The 24,674-nt window shown below is 47.7% G+C and overlaps 1 protein-coding gene across 2 annotated transcripts in view; it reads right to left on the bottom strand.

The window, feature by feature from the left end:
* Positions 1–24,674, bottom strand: part of ABCB10 (ATP binding cassette subfamily B member 10) — a 550,176-nt gene that overhangs the window by 120,647 nt on the left and 404,855 nt on the right. For both annotated transcript variants that reach the window (XM_069607430.1, XM_069607431.1), the window contains exon 9: positions 14,413–14,492. In XM_069607430.1, the coding sequence (XP_069463531.1) occupies positions 14,413–14,492 (80 nt within the window). The remainder of the gene's footprint in view (positions 1–14,412; positions 14,493–24,674) is intronic.

Genomic DNA, 24,674 nt, shown 5'->3' with positions numbered 1-24,674 from the left:
CGACCACCGCCCCGATCCACCCCCCGCCCTATCAAAGGCAGTTCGCACCAGGGTACTTGCGCTGCTGGCAAGTGGAGCTGTCAGGGAGCGATAAAGGCCAAGAGGTGCCAAAGAACATGTACACTTCAAAGTGGTCTATAGAGCATGGGTTGTTGTTCCCATGTCTACCTCCAGACCCCGTGTCTCCTGCCAAGCATCCCCCTCACGATGGACGCCCCCCTGCAATCCACATAAGTGTGTCTCCATTCACAAGTCTTCCTGTGTCTTGTCTGCACGACCACCGCCCCGATCCACCCCCCGCCCTATCAAAGGCAGTTCGCACCAGGGTACTTGCGCTGCTGGCAAGTGGAGCTGTCAGGGAGCGATAAAGGCCAAGAGGTGCCAAAGAACATGTACACTTCAAAGTGGTCTATAGAGCATGGGTTGTTGTTCCCATGTCTACCTCCAGACCCCGTGTCTCCTGCCAAGCATCCCCCCACACGCTGGACGGCCCCCTGCAAACCGCATAATGCCACGACATATACACGTCATTCATTCACAAACACACCCCTGTTTCGAATTCTTTATAACCCACTTCATATTTCTAATGAGAACTTCTTTGCGCTTTGCTAGTCAACCCGTGAAGGTGCTGGTTATCTGCTCTTCGTCTCTGTGAACTTCCGTGACCACTTTGAGCAAACTCGTCAGTTTGCAACCTGTGAACTGGTCCCTGTTCTACGACAAGAAACTACTCTGATCCCTGCATCCAACTGTTTGTTCGTCAAGGTAAGTCCATGTACCATAATCATTTTGCGCCCAATTTTTTAATTTATATTTGCTAGTAGTCATCAAATTGCATCCATGTTTTCTTTTCGTTCTCGACAGTACATGCAAGGAACTAGTCACATGTTCTGAGTTTAGTCAAATTACTTTTTCTATTTTTTGAAAGTTATTGAAATACTTATCCGCATGTGAATAACGTGTATAGTTCCAAGAACCAAAACGGACCTTGCATTGAACCTTTTATGTGTCATTTAATGTTTTAACACATTGGTATTCATAGAGAATTGTTGATCTTTACTTTTCAGAACTTTCCATAATGCCTGCCTGTTCCATTGGCGGTTGCCCTTCGAAGACCCATAACAAATCTGAAGGTACTATAATGCATGTTTTCCCTAAGACAATAGATCAGATAAGAGAATGGGTCCGATATTGCGGATATCCAGCCTCTGAGCTAGAAAGTAGAGTCCTAGAAGTCTTTGCGGACAAGAGGGGTGATCGATACCGCATCTGCAGCAGGCACTTTAGCCCAGACATGTACTCCACATCATTGCTAATAAAGAAGAAAACACCGCGAGCGAGGCGAAAATTGCTCTCAACCGCTATTCCCACTCTATTCGTCCACATCCCTCCACTGGTGAGTCAAGTTTACGTATTTATCTCTCGGCATTGCGGTAGTGTGTAGCATTAGCTAACAATAATTTCCCCATTTATGTATCCACTCAATATGAAGGCGGAAGATTCTCCATCCGTGTCGTTATTGCAGTCATCAGCCACTTCAAGCGCCTATCGGGTAATCTTACTTAGCTATTCTGACACTGACTTGTTTTAGGCATGTAAATCAATAGTTTTAATTGATCGTGTAATTATTTTACCTAATGGTACACCACAGTACTCGTCCTCTAGTCTTTGTTTTCAGTTATAATTATTGTTATCCAAAATAATGCAAGTACTGTCTTTCAGGGAGATGCTGAGGAGTCCAACGCATTGACGACAACCGTAGATGTCACTCAGATGCTCGAGGTACGTTTCCGGACAGTTCCATCGATGGAGATCATCAGATCTTGCATTCTTGTAGCGTGATTGTTACACACAATGTTTCTTTCGTTTTTTAGCCATTGGTATGTCCTTCTGTCGTCGCCCTCCTATGTGTCTTCTTTTTTCAATATTGTGTTCATTACTAATGAAAGTCCTATGTTTCAGGGAGTCGATGGAGCATTAGTCCAAGAAGAAGGGGGAGCATGCAGTTACGGGTCGGCGCAACAGCTTGCAGAAGTGTGCACCGCAGTTACAGCGTCCCTTGATGTTCTTATGCATTTCGAGGTATGGATACTGACAGATCAATCATGCGAGATCAAATGACGTGATTACATCCGCTATACTTCCTTCTTTATTAACGCAAGTACTATGTTTCAGGGAGCTGACGGAGCTTCTTCAACAAGAACATCACCCCTAGTAGTTGATGCAGATCTCTGGGTGGTGACACTTCCAACGATGGAGCAAATCGAATCATATTTAGATATCCATTATTTATTTTAGACAACTGATCATTTGTGCAGGTCTATTTAGATGAGCCGTTGACGCCTGCAGAAAGTTTATGTTCTTTTAAACAAAATAGAAAACCATACTAATGCAATTACTGTGTTTCAGGGAGTTGCTGAAGCGTCATCTTCAATAATATCATTAATGGAAGTCTATGCGGAGCCCGAGGTATGGATCTTGACAGTTCAATCTAACTAGATCAACAATGCGTGAACTATTGTCGTTTGAATGTTCTACACAATGCGTTCATTCGTGTTTTGCTATTGAGATGTACGTATGGGTATTGGTCCCCAAGTACATTTTGTGTTTTCAATATTATTATACATACTAATGAAAGTTCTATGTTTCAGGGAGTCGATGGAGCCTCAGTGAGTGATGGATGTGCTTATCATGAAAATATAGTCGTTGCAGCGCGAGAGGAAGTGGAGACATGCACACACGAGTCGGAGCAACAGCGTCCAGATGTTGAAGTTCGAGGCAAGAAAGTTTCAAAGAAAAGAAAGCAAAAGAAGGTTAGTGTCCTGTTCACTATATTATGTTGTCTTTCACTGTCAATAGTTCAATACTGTAAGTTGTGTTTAAACTGAACATCCCTTTTCTAATCTGTCCTCTAGTTGCGAGTGGGTGTAAGAACTAGATCTACACAGACAGTGAAGCGAACGAGAGATGTTGCTTGTCAAACCTTTTGGCAGGGACTTGAGACTGGAGATGCATCGTGCCAATGGGAAGAATATGAAGTGATTGACAACGGAGCTATACCACCACCAGCCATTGATAGTGAATGTCCTCCTGGTAGTTTGGATGCAGTCGGAGATCAATTCACAGAATTTACACCCGCAAAAAATAAGAGCGCGCGAAAGTTGAAGACATTGTTTTTTTCTCCCATCTCCGGACAAGGAACAGATGTTGCAATGGAAGAGAATGAAGTGGACGACAATGAAACACCATCAATATCACTCAGCATAGCGGAAGACGATATCAGAGATTGTACCTTTCATGCGAGTGACATGTCCTCAACGTTACAGGCCGAACCAGCTGGGATGCAGAGTGACAGTATAAGGAAAGAGGCCAAATTCATTGTATTCGATAGCTGTTTGATGGATATTATTATGATGATGAAATGTGGGCATTGGGTTGGTGGGGAAGTATGTGGGGAGCCATTGATTAATGTGACTCGTGCAATTCGAGGCACTAACCTTAAAATACATGCCACCTGTACACAATATCATCCGTTCGCATGGTCTGCACAACCCATGCTGGGGCAACTGCCAGCAGGCAATCTACTTTGTGCAGCGGCCGCACTTTTTAGTGGTTCAAGTTTTAAAAAGTTACAGTATTTCTTTCAGTTTGTGGGAATCCATTTCATTGCGAAAAGTCAGTTCTACAAATACCAAACCGATTATCTATTTCCAGCCATCAGCGAAGCTTGGAGAATGGAAAAAATGTCAATGGAAAGTACATTCGCGGGCAAACGCTTCAGGCTAGCCGGTGATGGACAGTGCGACAGCCCAGGATTTTCAGCCAAGTACTGCACCTACCACTTTCAGGACATGGAAAGTAAGAAAATTGTGAGTTCGGTGGTCGTGCAGGTGTCACAAAGTACATCCTCAGTGGCCATGGAGAAAGTTGGCTTTGTAGCATCATTGCAAGAACTACAATCGCGGGGAATGGTGATCGACCTGATAGCCACGGACAGACACGTTTCAATTGCCAAGACAATGAGAGAAGAGTACAAAAATATAAATCACCAATTTGACGTTTGGCATCTTGCAAAATCAATCAATAAAAAATTGTCGGCTGCAGGTAAAAAAAAAAGAATTGCAAGGTATTTCACAGTGGTCCAAGTCAATCAGCAACCATCTTTGGTGGAGCTCAAAAACATGTGAAGGGTCGTTGGAAATTCTACTGGAAAAATGGCGGTCAGTAATGTTGCACTGTAGCAACGTACATCGATGGTCGACAAATGAACATTTCCACAAATGTGAACATGGCCATTTGTCCACAGAGGAGGCACGGAAGAAGAAGTGGTTGATTCCTTCATCACCCACTCACAAAGCCATTGAAAAGATTGTATTTGATAAAACTATAACAAAAGCTTTGAGGGGACTCACGGAATTCTGCCACACAGGAGATTTGGAGGTGTTCCACAATATGTGCCTCAAGTACAGGCCCAAAAGATTGCATTTTGGCATGGAAGGCATGATAAATCGGACTCTTTTAGCGGTCTTGGCACATAACCATAATGTTGGCAGTCAACAAAGTAGGACGACCGGAACTTTAGGGACGCTTCGCTACAATAAGGCCTTCACTAAAAGAAGTAAAGAATGGGTGATCAAACCAGTGTTTGAGGATATGCAATATGAGTTTATTGAGAGACTTATCGTAGATGTCCTCGATAGGCACATACATGGAGTGGTGAACGAACCTATGCAGGGGACAACTGCATTGCCACCCAACATTGCCTCTGTTCCATGTCCACCTAAAGCAGAGCTCATTGAGAAATACACATCACGGTTTAAATGATTGTAATTTGATTGTCTGTTCTCTCGAGTCTCCTCATGTTGCAGGCCCATTGCAATTAAACCAAACAGTAATATAAATCATTTTTACAAAAATTATAGAATGTTTCCGTATTACAAACACATGGCCGACCCATAGGGACAATAAAAAAAAAAGGCACGCAGACAAGATGTCCCTAAAACTAACTGCAGCTAACTAGAAATGTGTGCTCGCTCAAAGTGAAGGTCAGCTGCTTTGATGTTTTGCTCGGGTGGCGGAACGGCCCACGACCCAATATAAGGTTCTATTGTGATTTGACCTTGACAGGCCGGGACCATCCTGAAAGACTAAGAAAAGATAATGAATAAAATTTCAGAAACGAAACAATGAGCCACGTTCATTAGAAGAAGTAACGTCGGCAAAGAAGGAGTGGTGTTTCGGGTCTGCCCTACGCACAGACACAATGGAAAATGCAAATATAATGTAAGTAACTTTTGATGAGTTTATACCGCAATTTCATTACTATACAGTGGCTTTAAAGACGGGTTCAGTTGTACTTGTTCGTTCTATGTGGCATATTGTTTTCTACCGCGCACTATCTTGAGGAGAAACATCTGCTTTTACTGAAGCACCTCAAAACCTTCCTCTTTGTTTCTGCTTTCTCTCTCCCTCTCCCCTGCTACAACTGGTCCACTGTCTGCGACCTCGGTCCTGGGCCCTTCCACTCTCCACCTGCACTGCCTCCCTGCCAACCCCTGCACTGGGGGACTGTCTCAGTATCCTACAGCCCCCCCTTCCCAGCACTTGTTCTGCACTTACCTTGCACTTGCCACCAGCTGGCCCTATTTATTTATTATTTTATGCTACTTACCTTGTACTCCACTCCCCCCCCCCCTCCATGCCTCGCCACGCCTTTAAACACTTGTGTACACCCAGTAGCGCTGTCCTCGCTATGAAATGAATAATTTTAATAAGGATCTGATGGTGAGACTAATTTCATTTTTTATGTTTTTAGGTACATCATTCACTACTGTCTGTGTCACGAGTACCAGACACCGGCGGACGGCTTCTACAGCCGCCAGTTGCTTCTCCGCGTGAACAACGTTACCACCCTGACCATTTTATGGGACGATCGCCAAGTACAAGTATGCCCTTACGCGGTACTAACGGTTAGATGCAACATACCTACCGTTGTGGTGGCCTAGTGCCTCGTTGTTGGAACAGCCATGCGATTATCAGTGCGACCGAAGAGCTTATTTTTATCGTAAACCAACACCCTGTGTACTGCACACGAACATCGCTTCCCTCAAGACGAACTAATTTGGATCGAGAGCAAAGAAAAATGCAAATCGCTGAATATTCTCTAAACATTTGATGTCCAATAAACGTACTTTGCCAAATGTACAATCTTGCCGTTTGCTTTTAAACCACGGTTTCACATTCCGAATTGTGGCGCTGTATTGTGAGATGCTCCAAGACCCTGTGTACAGCAAAGGACCATCGCGTTCCTCAATACAAACTTTTTGGAACGTGAGCAAATAAAAATGCAAATCGCTGAATATTCTCTAAACATTTGATGTCAAATAAATGTACTTTACCACATTTACAATCTTGCGGTTTGATTTCAAAGTACAGTTTCATATTCCGAATTGTGGCGCGCTGTATTGTGAGCTGATCTGTGTTGATTTCCGGGGTCTGTGTGGAGTCGCGTAGAAGACGCCTGGGCGCGTTTGCCTACGCAACTCAGTCACGTCACGGATAGAGGCGGGGAATATGAATGTTTTGATAAAGTCTGTTTCAGGGGCGGGGGATTTGATTTAGTGCCGCAAAGGCAGGTGAGCCAGGTCGATGCGGCGAAATGATAGGATTATCACAAAATGGAGGCTGATTTCGAGTGCGATAATGGGCGAAAAGTCGGGTAAGGTCCATAGGAAAGTTTCCTACGATCTACCGATTTATGCTTACAAACACATGGCCGACCCGTAGGGACAATAAAAAAAAAGTCCCGGAACTATCCTTTAATTACAGATTGTAATATGCAGTACCCTAATGCAAAATGTGGAACCCCCCGCCCCCCTGCAAAATATGCTCAGGGCCCCTTCCATAGCATAACTGTCAAACCATAGGCACCACCCTCACCAAGTATAAAACCAAAGCCCGACTGGTTTCAAAAATGGATTCTTGCCAGTCTTCAAAGTGGCACAATAAACACCAAGGCCTTTTCCAGAGAGGTGCAGACACTTCCAGCTGCCACAGTACCGCCCGCAGTGGGCACAGTTTCTTATTAGGCCCCTGCATTCACACAATTAGCAGCTTTCAGAATATCGAGTTCATAAATATTTCAGTTGATTTACTCATTTTGAACGGTGCAAAGAGCTCCTGCAGCAGGGTCAAAACGAGCCAGTTACAGGTCATCTCATGCACTTGTTCATATTATGAAATCATTGTATGTCAATCGGTTAATTTCTGTTGTATTTATTCTGGAAAATGCGTATAATATATATGACTCGATTCGGAGTTATTGCATTACAATCCATTCCTTTGCATAAAATCTTATTCTGTAAAACGTATTTTTTTTTTATAAAACAAGCACTACATGCAACAAATCTAGTATCACACAAAAAAAGACATGCCTGTGTATAGCCTGCCAAATCCTAAACTTGTTCGGTCCATTAACCTGTAGCAGACTCAATACACATGGAAGACATGTTCTACATGGTTTATAAAATAAAATCCCAAATGGTCTCTGAGGTTTCAACCTTAATGCGCCTTTACATTTTCGTCTTGCCCCTGGAATGACTTCAATTCCTTCGAAAGCATAGTTGCACCTTTGTGTGTTATCAGCCTGTCAGAATAATGATGGCAGGAGGTGCGAGCATGTGGCAGGGAGGTGAAGGAGAGAAGTAGTGCAGAGGAGAGAATAGGAGGTGTTGAAGAAACTCCATCAGGCATCAGATCGTTGCGACTCAGAAGAGGTAAAAAAAGGGTTGAATTGAATTGATGTTTTATTTATATCGCGCTCATACACGCGTGTTTCAGAGCACAACAAGGCAAGGCAGGGGAACAGGGGAGAACAAAACAATGATCTTACTAGGCCCAGTGACATTGAGAACACGCATGTGCATGGGAGAGGGGAAAAGTGCAAGGAAGGGGGGGGGGGAGTGGAAAGTGCAGGGCAAAAGGAGAACAGAATAAATAATAAAAGGAACACAAATGATAGTGCAGCCAGCAAGTGGCAAGTGCTGAGTTTAAAGGCAGCAGACAGGGTAGGTCAGATAAGTTCAGGAAGAAAAAAATGGGATGGGGTGTATGGGTACAGATACAGAGCCCAGTGCAAGGGGTGGCCCGAAGGCAGTGCGGGAGGGTGGCATGGTGAGCAGGAACCTGGCCCCGGAGGACAGAGGGTGGCCAGGTGCACGGTGCCAAGGGAGAACAGATCAGCAGGGGAGAGGGGGGCCAAGGCAAAAGCAAAGAGGAAGGTCTTGAGGTGCTTCCGGAACCAGAGATGGTTCTCCACATGTTTTAGAGTGGAGGGAGGCTGTTCCAGAGGGAGGCCCCAGCCGAAGACAGATCTACCCCCAGCTTGTTTCTTTGAAAAACAACTGACCCCGAGGGAGTTAGAGCTAGAGGAGCGAAGAACTCAAGACGGGAGGTATTTGCAGAGGGATAGCTGAAGATATTTTGGACACAGGCCCCATAAAGACTTGTGGACAATACAGAGGGTTTTCAATTTAATCCTTGCATCCACTGGGAGCCAATGGAGAGATTTCAGAGCTGGAGACATACGATCCCAGGGCTTGAGGCCTTGCAGTCCTGTTCTGGATCAGTTGCAGAGGGCGAAGAGTAGAGGCAGGTAGACTTAGAAAGAGGCTGTTACAACAGTTCAAACTAGAGAGAACCAGAGCTTGGGAGACAGTGAGCTTCTGGGGGAAGGAGAGGAAAGGCAGAGTACCTCTGAGGAGGTGCAGTAGGAAATTTGACTTTTTAGAGACATCAGAGATGTGGGCGGAGAAGGAAAGTGTGGAATCAAATATGAGGCCATGGTTCTTAGCCTCGCAGGTGGGGGTAGGGGGGCCAAGGGAGGCCGGCCAGAGAGTGAGGGGAAAGGATGGAGGTGTGCCGATGAGGAGGATCTCAGTCTTGCTGGCATTCAAACAAAGATCATTGGCGGAACACCAATCTTGAATGGCAGTAAGGCAATCCGAGATGGGAGAGGAGGTGGCAGAGGGCAGCCTGAAAATGAGTCGAGTGTCGTCAGCATAGCACTGGAAATTTGAGTAGAAAATGGCAATGAGGTGGGAGAGAGTTGCCAGGTATTGGTTGAAAAGCCAGGGCGAGAGGTAAGACCCGTGGGGAACACCACAGGTGGAGAGGGAGATAGATGATAGGAAGGATCCCAGTATGACCTGGGAGGGTCGATCAGAGAGGAAAGAGGTCAGCCAGGCCAGAGCCTGATCGGTGATACCCAGGTTATCACAAAGATGATTGAGCAGGATGGTGTGGTTGACCGTGTCAAAGGCAGAAGAGAGATCGAGTAGGATGAGGACAGAGGGAATGTTACAGTCAAGGTTGGAGAGCAGAAGATCTTCACGGATGTTCAGGAGAGCAGTTTCCGTGCTTCTGGCAGCTCTGAAGCCAGACTGGTGGTCATGGAGACAGCCAACAGAATCGGAATGAAGGTTAAGCTGGGAGATGGCCAGCTTTTCCAGGAGTTTGCCCGGAAAGGGAGTAATGGAAATTGGGCGATAGTTAGCCAGACAGGAAGGAAGGATCAGCTGTGGGTTTCTTGAGAAGAGGATGCACAAGGGATTGCTTCAGAGGGGAGGGGAAGGATTCTGAGGCAAAGGAGTGGTTGCAAAAATCGGCAAGGTTAGTTGCAGTGGACGTTAACTGGAGCCCTGGGTCGGAGAAAGCAGGTGCCCAGATTACCTATACTGGCTGAACCGCTTAGCTAGCCAGCTGCCTGATCAAAGTTTAGTGGTTTGACCATACCACTCAGCCTTGACTTTTACGGTCACCGCGGGGTGGCTTGCAGGCACACACAAGTCCCAGCGACCTCAGAATGGTAGTCTTGCACAGGAAGCCACAACTAGCAGCTGAGGACTCGGGCAGTGGAAGCAGTCGAGAAAGAATTGTGGGGACACTTATACCTCCATAACAGAGTGCCTGAGACACTTATTTGGGGAGGGTCCCCGAGAACGAACAGGAAACCCAGAGACATTTTGCTGTTGAATCCCAAGAAATAGCTCATTCCCATTGTTGGGTTATATGATCTTATATGTTTGCCCATTCAGTAAGAACCCATAACACAATTCGGGTTTTAGCCCAACTTGGCTGGTTTACTTGGTCGATTCCAGAGGGAACCTGATTGGTTAGATTCTGTACCAACCACAAACTCAGCCGTCCCCAAAAAAGGTGCCAGCATGAATACCAAATGCAATCTTCTTGGGGTATAATTGCCCCCCATCGCAAGCTAGAATGGTTGTGCAAAGTCTTTTACCAGTCTGAAGTGATAGACAAGATATTCAAATGAAGCACCTCAACAAAGCAACAAAGTTCATACTTTATATTAGATTAACAGAGTTTGTCCGGTGGTACAGATCTCTATACTGTTCCTTTGTTTTGTTACAATGTTGCTCAGTCACAAGACCTTTTGGAAATTGGTCTTCTAGCTCCCACAAACACAGCATTTCTACTTTCAGGTAGCCTTAGTTGTTTCAAGGAACTTTGCCTTTTAATCCCACCAGGCAATGGTTCTCATGATTATCAGTGTCTCTAGGAACGTGGACTTCAAGGCGCAGCATGTAGTGGTTCTCTTTACACTCCATTCCGCAATGGCTCTTGCCTCGAAGTTCCTTAGCTGCCTCATCCCTTTAGAACTTTCTCCCATGTTACAAGGACATTTCCCTCTCCTCTAATTTACTGCTAGCAGCCAATCAATTGCTCCAACCACCTCATCTGAGTTTATTTCCGTACCTCATCACTCGGCCAAAGATTTCTCCCCCTGTTCCTTTCCGTGCCAATATTTGGCATCTGCAAATCTTCCTCCAGCTTGGTTTCCAAGTCTGGCGGTGCACCCCACCTCACGCTCTGGACCCTCCTCTGCAGTATCTTCTCCTGAATTCTGTGATCAAACCCAGTCATGTCATTGTTACTGCTTCCGAGGTATGTGTCAAACATTCAGTGTCTCACACTCGCTCACATGGCCGGTCTTGTTTGATTCTCCATCAATTTCTTATTCACCATAGTCCAGTAGGAAACTGTTTGCCTCTCCTCTGCCATCCACCTCCTCCGTCTACTTCCATGCCTTCTCTGTCCAATTCTGTCGGTGTTGACAGTGTTTTTGGACATAGAATAAAGATTCCCCATTCCATGTTGGCCTCGCTGTCTGGTAGGACATTTCACTAGACACAGTCGGAAACTGGTTTGATGGCACCTACCTTTAAGTCCAATTGGCAGCCTTAAGAATTGCAAAGTAATTCCGTAGAATGCCATTGAAAAGGGGTTCAAGCTTTTAGCAGCCCAAGTTATGGGTCACTGGTTGGAGATGCTTCTGCAAAACCCCTTGAAGTCTTGTGCTGAACTGACAATGCTGACGCAGAAACAGAGAAAAGTACCAGTTAGGTCAGCATCGTTTCTGGTGATAGGACATCTCCAGTTTTGCACGTGGTCATTAAGGAAAAGGAGCCTCTGAAAGAATGTGAGCAGCTGCCGACGGCCGCGGCCTCGTTCACTCCGTGTAGCAGAGACTGCCCCAAGGACTTTCCGCACCAACAAAAGAACTGTGCAGGAGCTACTCCTGCATCAATCCGAGGATTTTTTATTTAGCCACAGCTATGTTTCACACATGCTCCGACACTGAATATTTTCTTTACCCTCCAGCTTCAAAAACGGAGGCACCAGTAGAAAAGATTCCTAAAAAGGTAGCAGGCACCCCTCTCTAGATAGAACATGGCATTATAACCTGTTCTGTGGTTTGTTCCCACTTTGAGAGTCCGCAGCCATCACTTTTTGCTCACTGTACATTTCACAAAGGAGGAATATATATTTGCATATCAGTTTTTGTCCCGCCCACAAGGGCAGTCCAGCACCGAAATGCCAGGCTAACCTCCTTTGAATAAGAGTACCAACAGCATCCCCAGACACCTGTTTCAGCCTGGTTGGGCCTCACCAGTGAGGTGGAGCTGTGCCTCTCTGAGCACAGTGAGCAAGGGGTCCACGTCTGGGTTCCCCAGGTAACTTAGGGTGACCAACCCCAAATTCCTTGCAAAATTAAGTAAAAGGTAGCATGCGCCCCTTCTAGATAGTAGAAAAGATCCATTGTATTGAGACTTCCTCTGACACTGCCTGCAACCAGTCCATGGTTGGAAAAAAAACAGTAGAGGTAACTTTGCACAGCGAAACCAACCTTTGACATTTACTTAGAATGGTCCTTACAAGTCTGTCAGCTCCAGGGCCTTGTCCTGCTGAAGGCGCACGTCAACATTTTCTAAATATGTTTTTATGGGACTCGAGTAAAATTGTATTCAAGGACCCTAATCCAGAATTCACATTGGTCATGCAAATGTTAACACGGCTAGAGTATGTTGACTATTTGTGACCCCAAGTTGTTTCTATGGTTAATGTTTGAAAGCAGAAAAGCTACAAAATGTTCAGCTGGGATAAATTAAGAAGACTTGATTCATGACGGTCTGTGACTGACACTCCAGATGGGGTGGGACTTGTAGTACAGCATGTTAAGGCTCTATTCTTCTCCTCCACGTCTTCCATGGAATGAATTCACCCCAGCAAAAACTCATACTTTGTGACAATCCTTAGGTCTACAGTTTAGTGAAATCGGAAAAGAATGTTCACATACATTGTGGAGCTACGGGCCATCGAATTGTAGCCCTGTACATCACAAGAAAAACAAGCGGTACAATTTGCCAGGTATGTGTTGGCCTTTTTGTATGAAACTTATGTGGTGTGCTCCTAGTGAGACATGGTCAGGGACTTCAAGTGGCAACAGGGACCCCTCCCTACCTGGGGGAGGCGGCCTACCAGGGTGTTTGCCAGAGCTGATCCTACCACAGGGCTGGGGTGAGGAAGTTGGGGTGGAGGGTGTCCATATCCAGCGTCCAGGCTGGTGGTTGCCAATATTTAATAATACTACAATTGCAATGCGCGTGCGAAATGAAGGAGGCTCACACAGTAATAACCGGCATCAGCTCAACCTTAATCTAAACCGACTTTCACCCCGAGGCTTCCTGCCTCGTTCCGTCACATCCTCTCTTGCCTTTCCACCGTAGCCCTGCCTCACACATAAAGATGTGTATGTCCCGGACATGACAGAGGGCAGTGCCTGAAGCCCCTGAATGTTCCTTGCTTGATAATGGTGGTACCACCGGCGATCACTCAATGCCTTCCACCCTTCTTCTCTGCCCAGTGTTTGCTTTATTACAATTAGGGTCACAGGATTCAGAATGCAAAGGGTTGGTGTAGAAATCGAGCAAGCAGATAGACGCTGAATCCAACAGACCTCGGAATTCCAGTGCACACCAGCCTCCCATGATCCTGCATGAATATAACTAATCACGGCGAAACGAGAACGAGAAGCCAGACAAACCCAGGCTTGAGCAATCCTCACAAAGAAACAAGACAACAGGTATTCGTGTGAGGTCAGGTGATGGCGGTATGAAGTGGTGAGTGCAGGTAAGGAACTGAGAGTGAAAGAGCGTGGTACCAAGTGTGAAAGGGTGAAACTGTGGTGGTGAGAGATACGAGAGAGAAAGGGAGAGGGGGAAAAAGATGGAGGGAGGGAGAGCGAGGGGAAAAGGGAGAGAGAGGGAGAGAGAGAAGGGGGGGGAGGAGAGGATGGGGAGAGAGAGAGAGAGAGAGGGAAGAAGGGGAGAGAGAGAGCGAGCGAGAGAAATAAGAAAACCGGAGGAACAGATGAGGGGAGAAGGTCAAGACAGGACAGGAAGGAGTGGAAGCAACAGGAGAGGGGAGAGAGAGAAGGCAGGGTGGAGAGACAGAGAGACGATAGAGTGGGAAGAGAGAAGACAGAAGACAAGAGAGACGGAGGAGTGGAGACAGACGGAGGAGTGGAGAGAGAGAGGGCAAGGAGAAGATTAGAGAGATAGTAGAGGAATAACAGAACGAGTGACAAGATCAGGGAAAGGAGTGACAGAAAGAGTAAGAGAACAGGCACCACCTCCAACCAAATTGGTTACTTTGAGGGGGACAAAGAGGATATGGAATCCTTAGAAAGTCTTGGAGGGGGTGAAATGGATAAGGCTGCGGACATTAGGGCCTTCACTGCCAGAGTAGGTTACATTGGACAGAAGGGGTTACCGCTCTCTAGTTACAAACCAGGGACATGGGGATGCCTGGATTAGGATGGTGGGAGTCCAAGGGAGACAGAGGGACTAGTTTGGGATGCCCCTTATTTCAACATCTTCCAATCAAAAAAATATATACAGATGAACCATTTTCCCTAACCTCGTGGAATTATTCAAGCCATCTGTGACACTGGTTAGCAATCATCCTCTTTAGTCACATTAACCCAAGTGACACCTTTTTTTTATACGCATGCACTGCATTACATCAGTTAAAAGTGGCTGCTCGCCTTACCTGGCTCACTGTTCCAATGGCACTCCTTAACCACAGAGGGTTTAACTCTCGTAAATCATGGCCATCAATGCAGACGGTACCTGAATTCAATTATCCAAGATGAAGAAACGTTAGTATTCACAAAACGTTCAAATCAAATCCGCTCCATTAAACAATGGCCAGTCCTTTTTTTTTTTTTTAAAACAAGCATTGTCAATGTGAACAGTTTGGGCTTTCGTGCAGGCATGGGAAAGTGGTATAGTGGTATTAACAGGCTAATGATGTTAGCAGGTACAACATGGTTAAAGAACCTGGCCGTCTGATGTCAGTGCCTGGCAAATGTGTAATACTCATGGGCAAGTCAAAAGTTGCAGCAGGCACTAGGGAAGCCATTTCTTCTATTACATGAATTTGTCTATGCTCAAACAGATGGCAACAGCCAAATGAGAAAAAGCCGAGATGTGGACGAGGAAGGTTTTCCAGACAATCAGTAGTTCACGTTGCTCACTAAAGGGATTCTTGTACTCTTCGCCCCCCTTCTTGCAAACTCATGGATGTACTAGCATCAGAGGACAGGAGCACCTCCCACCAAGAGTTAATCATTTGCACCTTGGGATAGGCTTTAGCGTGTACTGATTCTTCTGAGACAAGGAGGCCCGCACCAACCAGCAGTCTAAATCCGGGTAGTTGTGGATCCTGTGAGAAATAAAGCAGGCCTGTGATACTCCATCTAGACAGGGGCATTATTAACTGGAACAGAACTCGGGAACTTTCCATGAACGTGCTAGCAGTGGTTATGAACTAAGTACACAGGAGTTCTGTGCATTAAGCCAGTCCCCCACTACCGGACAGGAATGCGGAGCATAGCAACCATCTTTCTATATTTTGATTTTAACTTTTCTTTATTCAGTTTAAAAATGCAGCATTTATCATATAATTTGACGGCTGTTCCGTCCACATTCAGTATTTCAACAGCGTGGTGCCAAATAACATTTTGGACATAACATAGACCCCTCCATCTAGAGAAGGTCCTATCCCTCCAACCCGAAACCCCATGACACAACCATTATTATTGTCAGGTATTCCACCCCAGCAACGTAGTACGCCTTCCCCTCAGCAAAAATACCCCCTCCCACCCCACCCATCCCCTCCTTTACCCCCTAGCCCGTGGGTAACCAGAAATATATACCTTTATTGTGACTCCTCCCAACTATGCTATACATGCAATCTCGCCCCGCCACACCTTTCTCTAGTCGACCCCCGCACTCACACAACAGCAGCAACCCAGCAGATAGCCTATGGTGGTTTCAGGTCTGAGCGGGTCTCGAGCAGCTCCCATACTTCATACCAGACACTGCACCAGTGAGCACTATCCTCCGAAAGACCCATACATGAATCCACATCCCTCTACACTCTGATCCACTTTCGCGTCGCCCTCCGACAGTCACCTATCCTAGGTCCATTCTGCACCTTCAACGCCATTGCACGCTTTGCCAAGATGAGGCCTGTAATATACTATTCAGCGCCCTATTATGCTTCACTTTTCTACCAAATCCCCCAGAAGCCAGTGCTTCACCGTCAGCTCAAACATTTCCTCCTGTGAGGGGGCGCTGTTACTCGTGAGCAAGATGGCCGCCTGATCCAGGGTCTCTGCAGGGTCTATAACACAGTGGCACGTGCATTCTGGTGCACTGAACGCTGCGAAATTAGCAGGTGACCTTCCTAGGGTGAACATCTCCCTGCCGATTACTGGACCGGTTGCTGCATCTGGGCCGTGGCTGGCCCTTGCCGGGCCCCGGTCTGCCGACGTGATGACTACGGCAGTGCTGGTCGCACCGGTGACTCCAGAGTGAAGGACTGGATCCGTAATTGGGGCTGTGGTGGCAGCCCAAAGGGGCAAAGTGACGATCGCACCCTGCAACCCTCATACCCTCCTGAACCCTGTGGAGCCTGCCTGCTTGGCGTCCCTGAGGAGCCCATACGCTCGTCGTGGCGCAGGCGGGGAGTGTGCTGGTCGGACGCGGCGCGAGGCTCTCACCTACCTCCATGCTGCCTGAGTTGCATCGAGCTTGACAGTCGCTTTCTTTTAACTCTTGCTGCATCTGCTGATCCCCCATGCCGCGGCTCTCATAACATCGGGCCCCCTTGCTGATGACCTGGGGCCTGGCTGCGTGGGCCACCCCTGCTGATCACAGCTGCACAAGTGACGGCTCGCCCCCATGGTTGCTCCGGCGCGCAGCTACTCTTGTATCCCGGGGGCACTGCTCTGCTGTCCTGTGTGACCGGAGTTCCTGTGATTCCCACAGACTACTGCTATTCCCCCACCTTGCTGCACGGAGGCCCGCACTGATCCCTGGACATCCTACAAGTTACTACAGCACCTGGATACTGCACCAACCTTGACTGGACTGGCCCACTTGGCTCTACTTGTTCTCAGTTGCTAGGTGAACTGCACAGTGCACGTGCAATGAGGCTGCAGGACCCCGCCAATCAGCATGCTAAGAGCGGGATGCTGTGATATAAATATCCTAAAGTGCGCATCTTGTCCAGCAGGGGTGTGGTGAGTGGCTGCGCATTTCCATACTTAGAGCCCACAAATCCTATGATATCTCCTGAGGTGCCCAATTGCTCCTTCTCCAGTTTCTTAGGCTGCCCTCGCTGGGGTTTAACTGGACTGCTGCCCTGTGCACCCCTCTGCTAATTCCTCAGTGCTAGCTCCTGGGTGCTCTCTTGTGCTAGGTCGGGCTGCTGACAACCTGCTGGGCACTATTGCCACTGTCTGCTCACTTGGTGCTTCAGGTTAGGATTCATGGACCGAGCGTCACGCTCCCTGTGTCAGCGATCCCTCCACACCTCTTATTGGTTGACATCGGTCTACTCAGCCCCTCCTTCCAATACCCTAATAAGAAGTGCCATGGCCAAAGGAGGGGGCAGGAAACAAAGCTCTATAAATATGTCCGCCAAAGCTGCCACCAAAACATCTGGGGAGACAGACGAGGTTGGGGCAGCTCCCTCCCCGTCCACCAGTGGGGACCCCACAGAGATGCAGATGATGGACTTTACGCGTGTGGGCTTTACAACTCTTAACACCAAATTTGATGAGATGAGTGGCACGCTTAGTGTCATTAAGGCTTGTGTGGAGAAAACCGATAGAAGACGACAAAGTCGCTCAGATCGGAAGTGATAGGACTCACCAAGCTAGTGCAGATTGTCAGTAAGAAAAACGAAGATTTGGAATCCCGCTCACACCGGAACAACATACGTATAATTGGCATCCCAGAGATCATCATCGCTGGCTCTAAGGAAAACTAAGTGGAGTGCACCCTTCTCTCTGCTCGAGAGCCCTAAACTCTCGCCTCAATTCGCCATAGAAAGGGCACATCGCGCACTGACCACAAAACCCAAACCAAGAGCCGCCCCCCCCTCACCCGATCCTCGCCAGAGTATTGAATTATCGTGACAGGATACACTGTTGCGGGCTGCCAGAGCCAAAGGTGAGCTTATGCTGGGTTCTAACAGAATTCACTTGTATCGAGATTTCTCCATCGCAGTGCAGCAGGAACGGAAATCTTTCATAGCAGTTAAAAAGAGATAACACGACCTGGGGGATCCAATACGCCATGCTGTTCCCCCGCCAAGCTGAGAATAGAACACTCCAAGAAATTCTACTTCTTCACGATTCCGGACGAGGCAATGAAATTCCTGGACCAACACTTCCCCGGATGAGTCCATTGCACCATCCCTTATGCTGGTCACCGACCTCGTTGGCGTTTGCTTCACATCATCGCAGGAATCATATGCATTTCTGCACCTGGGCTCCAGTGCTAGACGCCATTCACTCCCTGCGATGTTTCTACTTGTAAACAAATGTACACTCAAGACCTGCTACTCTCTGCCCCACTGTACCGGGCTGTAAGGGGCAAACAGCCCCCCATGCTAAGATGCAAATGTTCTTGGTTACATAGTTCAGGGGAATTCACTCCTCTGATTCGGAGAGGTGTGAAGGAGGGGCAGGGTTGAAATGAAAATGCTTGACAAGCACGACAGGGCTACTCCCGGGCAATCATCCACCAACGTATTTCTTACAAGGTGCTCACCAGTTGCTTATGCAGGGTACACTACTTACCACTTGCAATGGCCGGATGGCGGATAACAAACTGAAGTGTAGGAGTTGGAATATTAGGGGCCTGGGCAACCATGTTAAAAAGTGAAAGCTGCAGCTGTACGCCGAACACTAGAAGGGCTGTATTCTCTTCCTACAGGAAACACGGACTGGCGGCAGGCTGCGTCAGGTTTGCCAAAAGCTGGGGAACACAGCGCTTTTACACGCAATACTCCACACAAAGCTATGGCGTTATGATTTTATTCCAAAGTCATTGCTATATGTAGCTAAGGCCACGCATGTTGACCCCCTGGGGAGGTATGTGCTGACACATGGTGTGCTATCTGGACTAGAGGTGGTCATGCTTAATATCTACGGGCCTAATATAGATGACCCAGATTTCTATACCCAAATGACGGACCTGCTGGCGTTGTACTCCCTGATCCCTGTATTATGGGGAGAGGATTTTAACACCATTGTAGACCCTAATCTGGACAGGACCGGGAGTAGGGCCATACAGCTGTCTAGATCTGCCCATACTGTACTCAATAGACAGGCTTGAATTGGGGTTGAGGACATTTGGAGACTGCTACACCCCCAAACTCGGTGATAAACATTTTACTCCACAGTTCATGACTCACAATCTAGAATAGACCGGTGGCTCCTGTCTGGAACACTAATAAGCCTTGTTGTGGAAGCAGACATACTCGTCAGGACTTACCCTGATCACTCCCCGATCACCCTGACAAGGACCTGAGGCGATAGGCAATCCCCCAGACGCCCATGGAGGCTTAAGTCTCAAGCGCTTATAGACGCTATATTCAGAGCTGAGCTAGTGGGGTGTGTTGACGATTATTTCAAGATGAATATGGACACAGTGGATTCCTCTGCCACCCTCTGGGATGCCTTCAAAGCATATATATCCGTGGCATGGCCCTAGCCAAGGAGTCCGGGATTCTCAGGGCAATCCGCCGAAACATACGGGAAAGCGAGGCCTCCCTTAAGCAACTTGAGGAACAATATGCTGCTAATCCTGTCTCCGCCACATTGGGTGAAATCAAAGATGCGTTGGACAGCTTCAGGGGTCACGCTAATAGGGAGCGAAAGTTCCTTGACAACCCAGGGATGGCAAGGCAATACGGAGAGGGGGAGCACCCAGGTAAGCTACTGGCTAGATTGGTGCGACAGAAGAAAGGGGGAATGACACATCCCACTAATTGAGAACTCGGATGGGGTCTTAGTCCACACTGAACTGGGGGTCAACAAAGTATTCCGCTCTTTCTATGCAAGGCTTTATGGCAATAACGTTGAGGCACCAGATCTGACATATCCGATTTCTTAGATGGACTCCCGTTGTCGGTACTCTCTGATGAGTCCAGAGAGGCCCTCAACAGGCCGATTGACGCTGTGGAAATAGAACGTGCCATCAACGCGTTGCCCTCTGGTGGGGCCCCCGGGCCCGATGGCCTCACCATGGACTCTTACAAATGCTATAAGCCCCTCCTCGTATCCCAACTGTCTGCCCTATTGGCCGAAGCTTGTGTGAAGGGAGAGCTACCCCCTACACAGAGAAGCTTTCATTACAGTACTCCTCAAACCTGGTAAACCGGCAACGCATTGTGGCTCATATCGCCCCCTGTCACTCATCAATAGCGATGTAAAAATATTTGCTAAAGTGCTAGCCCGCAGGCTTGCCCCCTACATGACTTATCTCGTGCATGCTGACGAGTGTGGGTTTGTCCCGGATCTCTCCAGGTGCCTTTTCAACTTCCTGGCCCGCATCGATCCAGATGTTGGGGCAGTTGCTGCTATACTAGATGTCCAGATGGCTTTCGACTCCGTATCCTGGCAGTTCCTCTGGATGGTCCTTGATAAGTGCAACTTCGGCCCATGTTTCATTTCATGGATAAGATTACTCTACAACATGCCAGTAGCCAGAGTTTGCACTAATGGCTGGCTTTCAGCTTCATTCGGCATATGCAGGTGGGAATAGGTAGGGCTGCCCACTTTCCCCACTCATATTCGCAATAGTAATAGAGCCTTGGGCTGATTTGCTGCGATTGAAACATGCGCACAAGGGGAGACGACTCACGGGTTCTCACAAGATCATTTCCCTGTACGCAGACAACTCGTTACTCTTCATTAGGGACCCTGAGCAGAATCTCACGCCCATCAAGCATGATGTCCAAGTCTTCGGATTTCTGACCGGGCTGCGGGTCAACTGCGCCAAGTCTGAACTATTTCCGCTAACCGACTCTACTACAGTCCCCACTGACCTCATGGGATTCACTTGGTCTGCCTCTGCGGTCATGTACTTTGGGATTATAATCTCAAGGCAACAAGAGTTCAGTATTTGCTCAATACTATGGATCCTACTTACAGCGGCTTAAGCCGAAACTGCGTACTTGGTCAAAACTGCCCTTCACCCTCCTGGGTAGGGTGTCCCGCCTTAAAATGATAATACTCCTGCAATTACTTTACTGTTTTTCGAATGTCCCGATATGGCCTGGTACTGCATTGTTTGATGAGCTGAGGACTGAGGTGAATGGATTCCTGTGGCATACCAGAGCCTTGAGGCTAAACGGTCCATGCTTACGAGACCATACAATCAAGGAGGCCTGGCTGGCCATGACTTTGGTAAATATTGTCTAGCGGCCCAGGCTCAATACGCAGTGTACTTGTTTGGTGATGGCCCTCTGCTTCCACATGTTAAAATCGAGAGGTATACTGCCGGGGTTCCGTACATTCGTTCTCTGGTGCTCCCTCCACTGTGGAAAGACCCTGGCGCGCCTAGTCCTGCGCCCATCACAGCGTTGGCGTGGGATAAAATAAGGAGCCCGATCGGCAATCCTCACCCATTTCAGGGATCTCCCACTGGGGAACCTCAGCCCGGAATTCCCTAAAATAAGCAGAGCAGCTGTTGCCGCTTGGCGGTGGATGGCTACTCAACTCTGGCCGACATGTACGACATGGGTTCATTTGTGGCATGGGCTGATCTACCTAAATCCCTGAATGCGCAGTCATCCCGGTGGCTGCATTATGCAGGGCTTTGCCATGCAGTCAAGAAGACATGGATGGTGTTCCCCTCGCTTTCCCCGGAAAAACCACTCTTAACATTAGTCATGGGCAGCGCGGTGCCTACTGGCGTGGTATCTAGGTTGTACAAGCTGGTCCATGACAAGAATGACAAACCGCTATCTAGGCTATGGGAGACATGGGGTAGGGAACTGGGAATTAATATCACTGACGAGGGCTGGGAGACCATGTGCATGCGAATCCGGGAGGGTTCCCTCAACGCCAGCTTTCAACTAATTCAAGGTGCTGCATAGATTTCACTATACCCCGGCTAGGCTACACTCCATGTCTCACGATCACTCTCCTCCTGCTGCCCTAGATGCTGCGTCGATGGTGCAGGCTATTTTCACATGATATGGGATTGCACCACCATCTCGGGATTCTGGCCGGGGGTTTGTTCTGCTATATCAGCTATGTTAGACTGTGAAATTGCTCCTGATCCTATGAACTTCCTGTTTCACGAGTTCTCTACACTTAAGGGAACCAGCCATAAACTTGCCAGTCTCTGTATGATTCTAGCTGTGCGCCGCATATTGCTACTGTGGCTTAGACCGGTTGGCCCTACTTTTGAACACTGGCTTCGCGATGTCACATAAGCATCGGAGGTTGAGGAACGTTGGATCTCACTACAACCAACCAGCTGCACGCCACCATACATTTGGCCCTCCTTCCGAGCATACCTGCAAACAGTCGCCGCAGATGGGCACAGAGACACAGGGCCTCATTCCGAGTTGGGTGGTAAGGGTTAACGGTCACCGGTAATGATGCCAGTGCCAGTAAACCCTTAACGCCCTATTCAGAGGTCCCTTAGCGGGTCCCAGCAGGAACGGCTGGTCTGACCAGCTGTTCTCTGCGGGTCCCGTTAAGGGACCCTGGAGCTAATAACGGGCCCGCAAAGTGCAGGCCTATTTTTAGCACCTTCCCCATTCCCATTGAGCCCTATGGGGGCTCAAATGGGAATGGTCTACAGAAGGGGGACTTACCGGTTCCTCCAAGGTCGGAAAGACCCGGTAAGTCCCCATTCTGTCAGACCGGACCCAGACCCGGGTTTGGAGGCAGCCATGGCGTGGCTACCTCCAGACTCGTAATGACCCCCCCCCCAGTGTCCCCTGAGCACCCTGACCCCTCTTGATCCTTGTCTACTGCATGTACAAGTCACAGAACTGTCACTCTCGGTTTTAACATCACACAGTGTCGCTATGCCGCAACACTACCTGAATACGATCAATGTTTATTCATGATGCCTTGTATAATGTTATTGATATGTTTCTCCTTGTCGAGTAATTAATAAAGTTTACAACAAAAAACATTTCCTCTCAGAACAATGTAACAAGGTAGCACTCCCAAGGTCGATCTCGGGAGGATAGCTCAAGGGCAACATGCTCACCTTGGAAGCAAGATGACAGGGACCAACACAGGTTAGATCCCCGGGTCCGCTTTTAGAAAACTCTGGGTATTAAGTGCGTTATAAATAAGCTATCATATCATATCACTACATGTGAAAATATGACCCTAGTACCCGCTTACACCTCCAACACTTCAGATCGGTGCCCAGTATCATCTTGGCTACCATCACGTGGGTTATATATGCACACGTCACAATTTTATATTGAGTTCATTGGAACCGGACATTCCTGGACACCTGCTTCATGTGTATTAACACTCTGCTCTATTCCCCATCGGTAAACTGTTCCCCTATATCTCCTTCCCATTTTGGCTTAAAGGCTGATGCCTCCACATTCCTTTTCAGCTCTATCCACGGCATGTATTTCAGGAACATTCCCACCAGAGCGAGCCAGTTGTATGGGCATCACATTAATTCCAATGGATCCGAAGCGTCTTTGGCTGTCCTAACCCCCTGACATCAGAGTAGCAAACTTCAGAAAGTTGAGGCAGACAGACGGGTGTGCAGCCCTAAACTCTTGAAATGCGATGGCCCTGTTCTCTTTGTAGATGCCTCCTATAAACGCCCCATGCCCCACTCGTCCTACGCCACCCCTCCCTTATGCTTGAATATGTAACCCAACTTGCAGAAACATCTCTGGCATAAAGGGCATCTTCTGCCCCGGAAGTTTAGTAGCCTGCCAATAGATCCAAATAATTGTACTCACTGGAGTAAGAAGCGGCTTAAGCTCACTCACCCACTCTTAGCAGTTTTCCCAGAGCGCATTCCCCATTGACCCAATCAGTAATGGAGTCCATGAGTGAATGAACTAACCACTCCACCACAGGAACATCTTAACAGTTTCTGGGGCCGGGGCATAGGCAGCCCCTTTAAAACCCTTCTCCTACTCCCACCCCTCTCAAAAACCCATGTCACCCCCGAAATCCATGCCCCCCCCTTCCAAACTGAAAGAAGGGATTACATACCTCAAGTCAAGTTCAACAGACACTAGTCTAAGCTTTAAATTTATTACCTAGTTGTTATTAAAATGTAAACATTACACATCTCTGTGACCTGTTTCCACAAGAGGATGCTAAAATAAAAACATTTTCACTGTTTATTTTCGGCTAATCTATACATTTTGAAAGAAAATTAAGGGAAAGGATTTTACACAAGCATTTATTTTAGCAAAATGAAAACAGTTCAACCTGAAAAAGTTTTCAGAAGCCGGGATAACATACAATTCGACCAATGCACTCCATTGTTTACATACACCCATTTAGTCAGAACTGGAGCACAACGAGTGCTGTATACATGAGCCCCAGAGCTCACTCTACATGTGTTGGCAGGACAGGGGGTGCGTGCATTTACTTTTCTCTGGTTTATGCTGCACTCTCCCTTCTATAGAAAAAAACACTTATTGCAGCTTGTAACAAGCCCCCAATGGACAGCCTGACCTCTCTCCCTCTCGCTACAGGAACAGGGCAGCAAGGTGTCTTTTTCACACTGCCCGACCAGCCCTCCCTTTGGGTGGCAAATGACAGTGCTCTTTCCCTCTCGTCCGACTCCACGGGTCTCTATCTGCCCAGCACTTGAATGGAGCACAAACCTGAGCCAAATGAGAATCTTATGGTACATAGTGAAGACATACAGAGCGAGCACCCATGTCCAGTGACGACAGAAGGCCATTATGACACTGTTGCTTGATGTCAGCATGGCAGA

The sequence above is a fragment of the Ambystoma mexicanum genome, chromosome 4q (genome assembly GCF_040938575.1).
Source record: "Ambystoma mexicanum isolate Mex_15411 chromosome 4q, UKY_AmexF1_1, whole genome shotgun sequence".
NCBI lineage: Eukaryota > Metazoa > Chordata > Amphibia > Caudata > Ambystomatidae > Ambystoma > Ambystoma mexicanum.
This window is presented reverse-complemented; position numbering and strand designations above follow the sequence as displayed.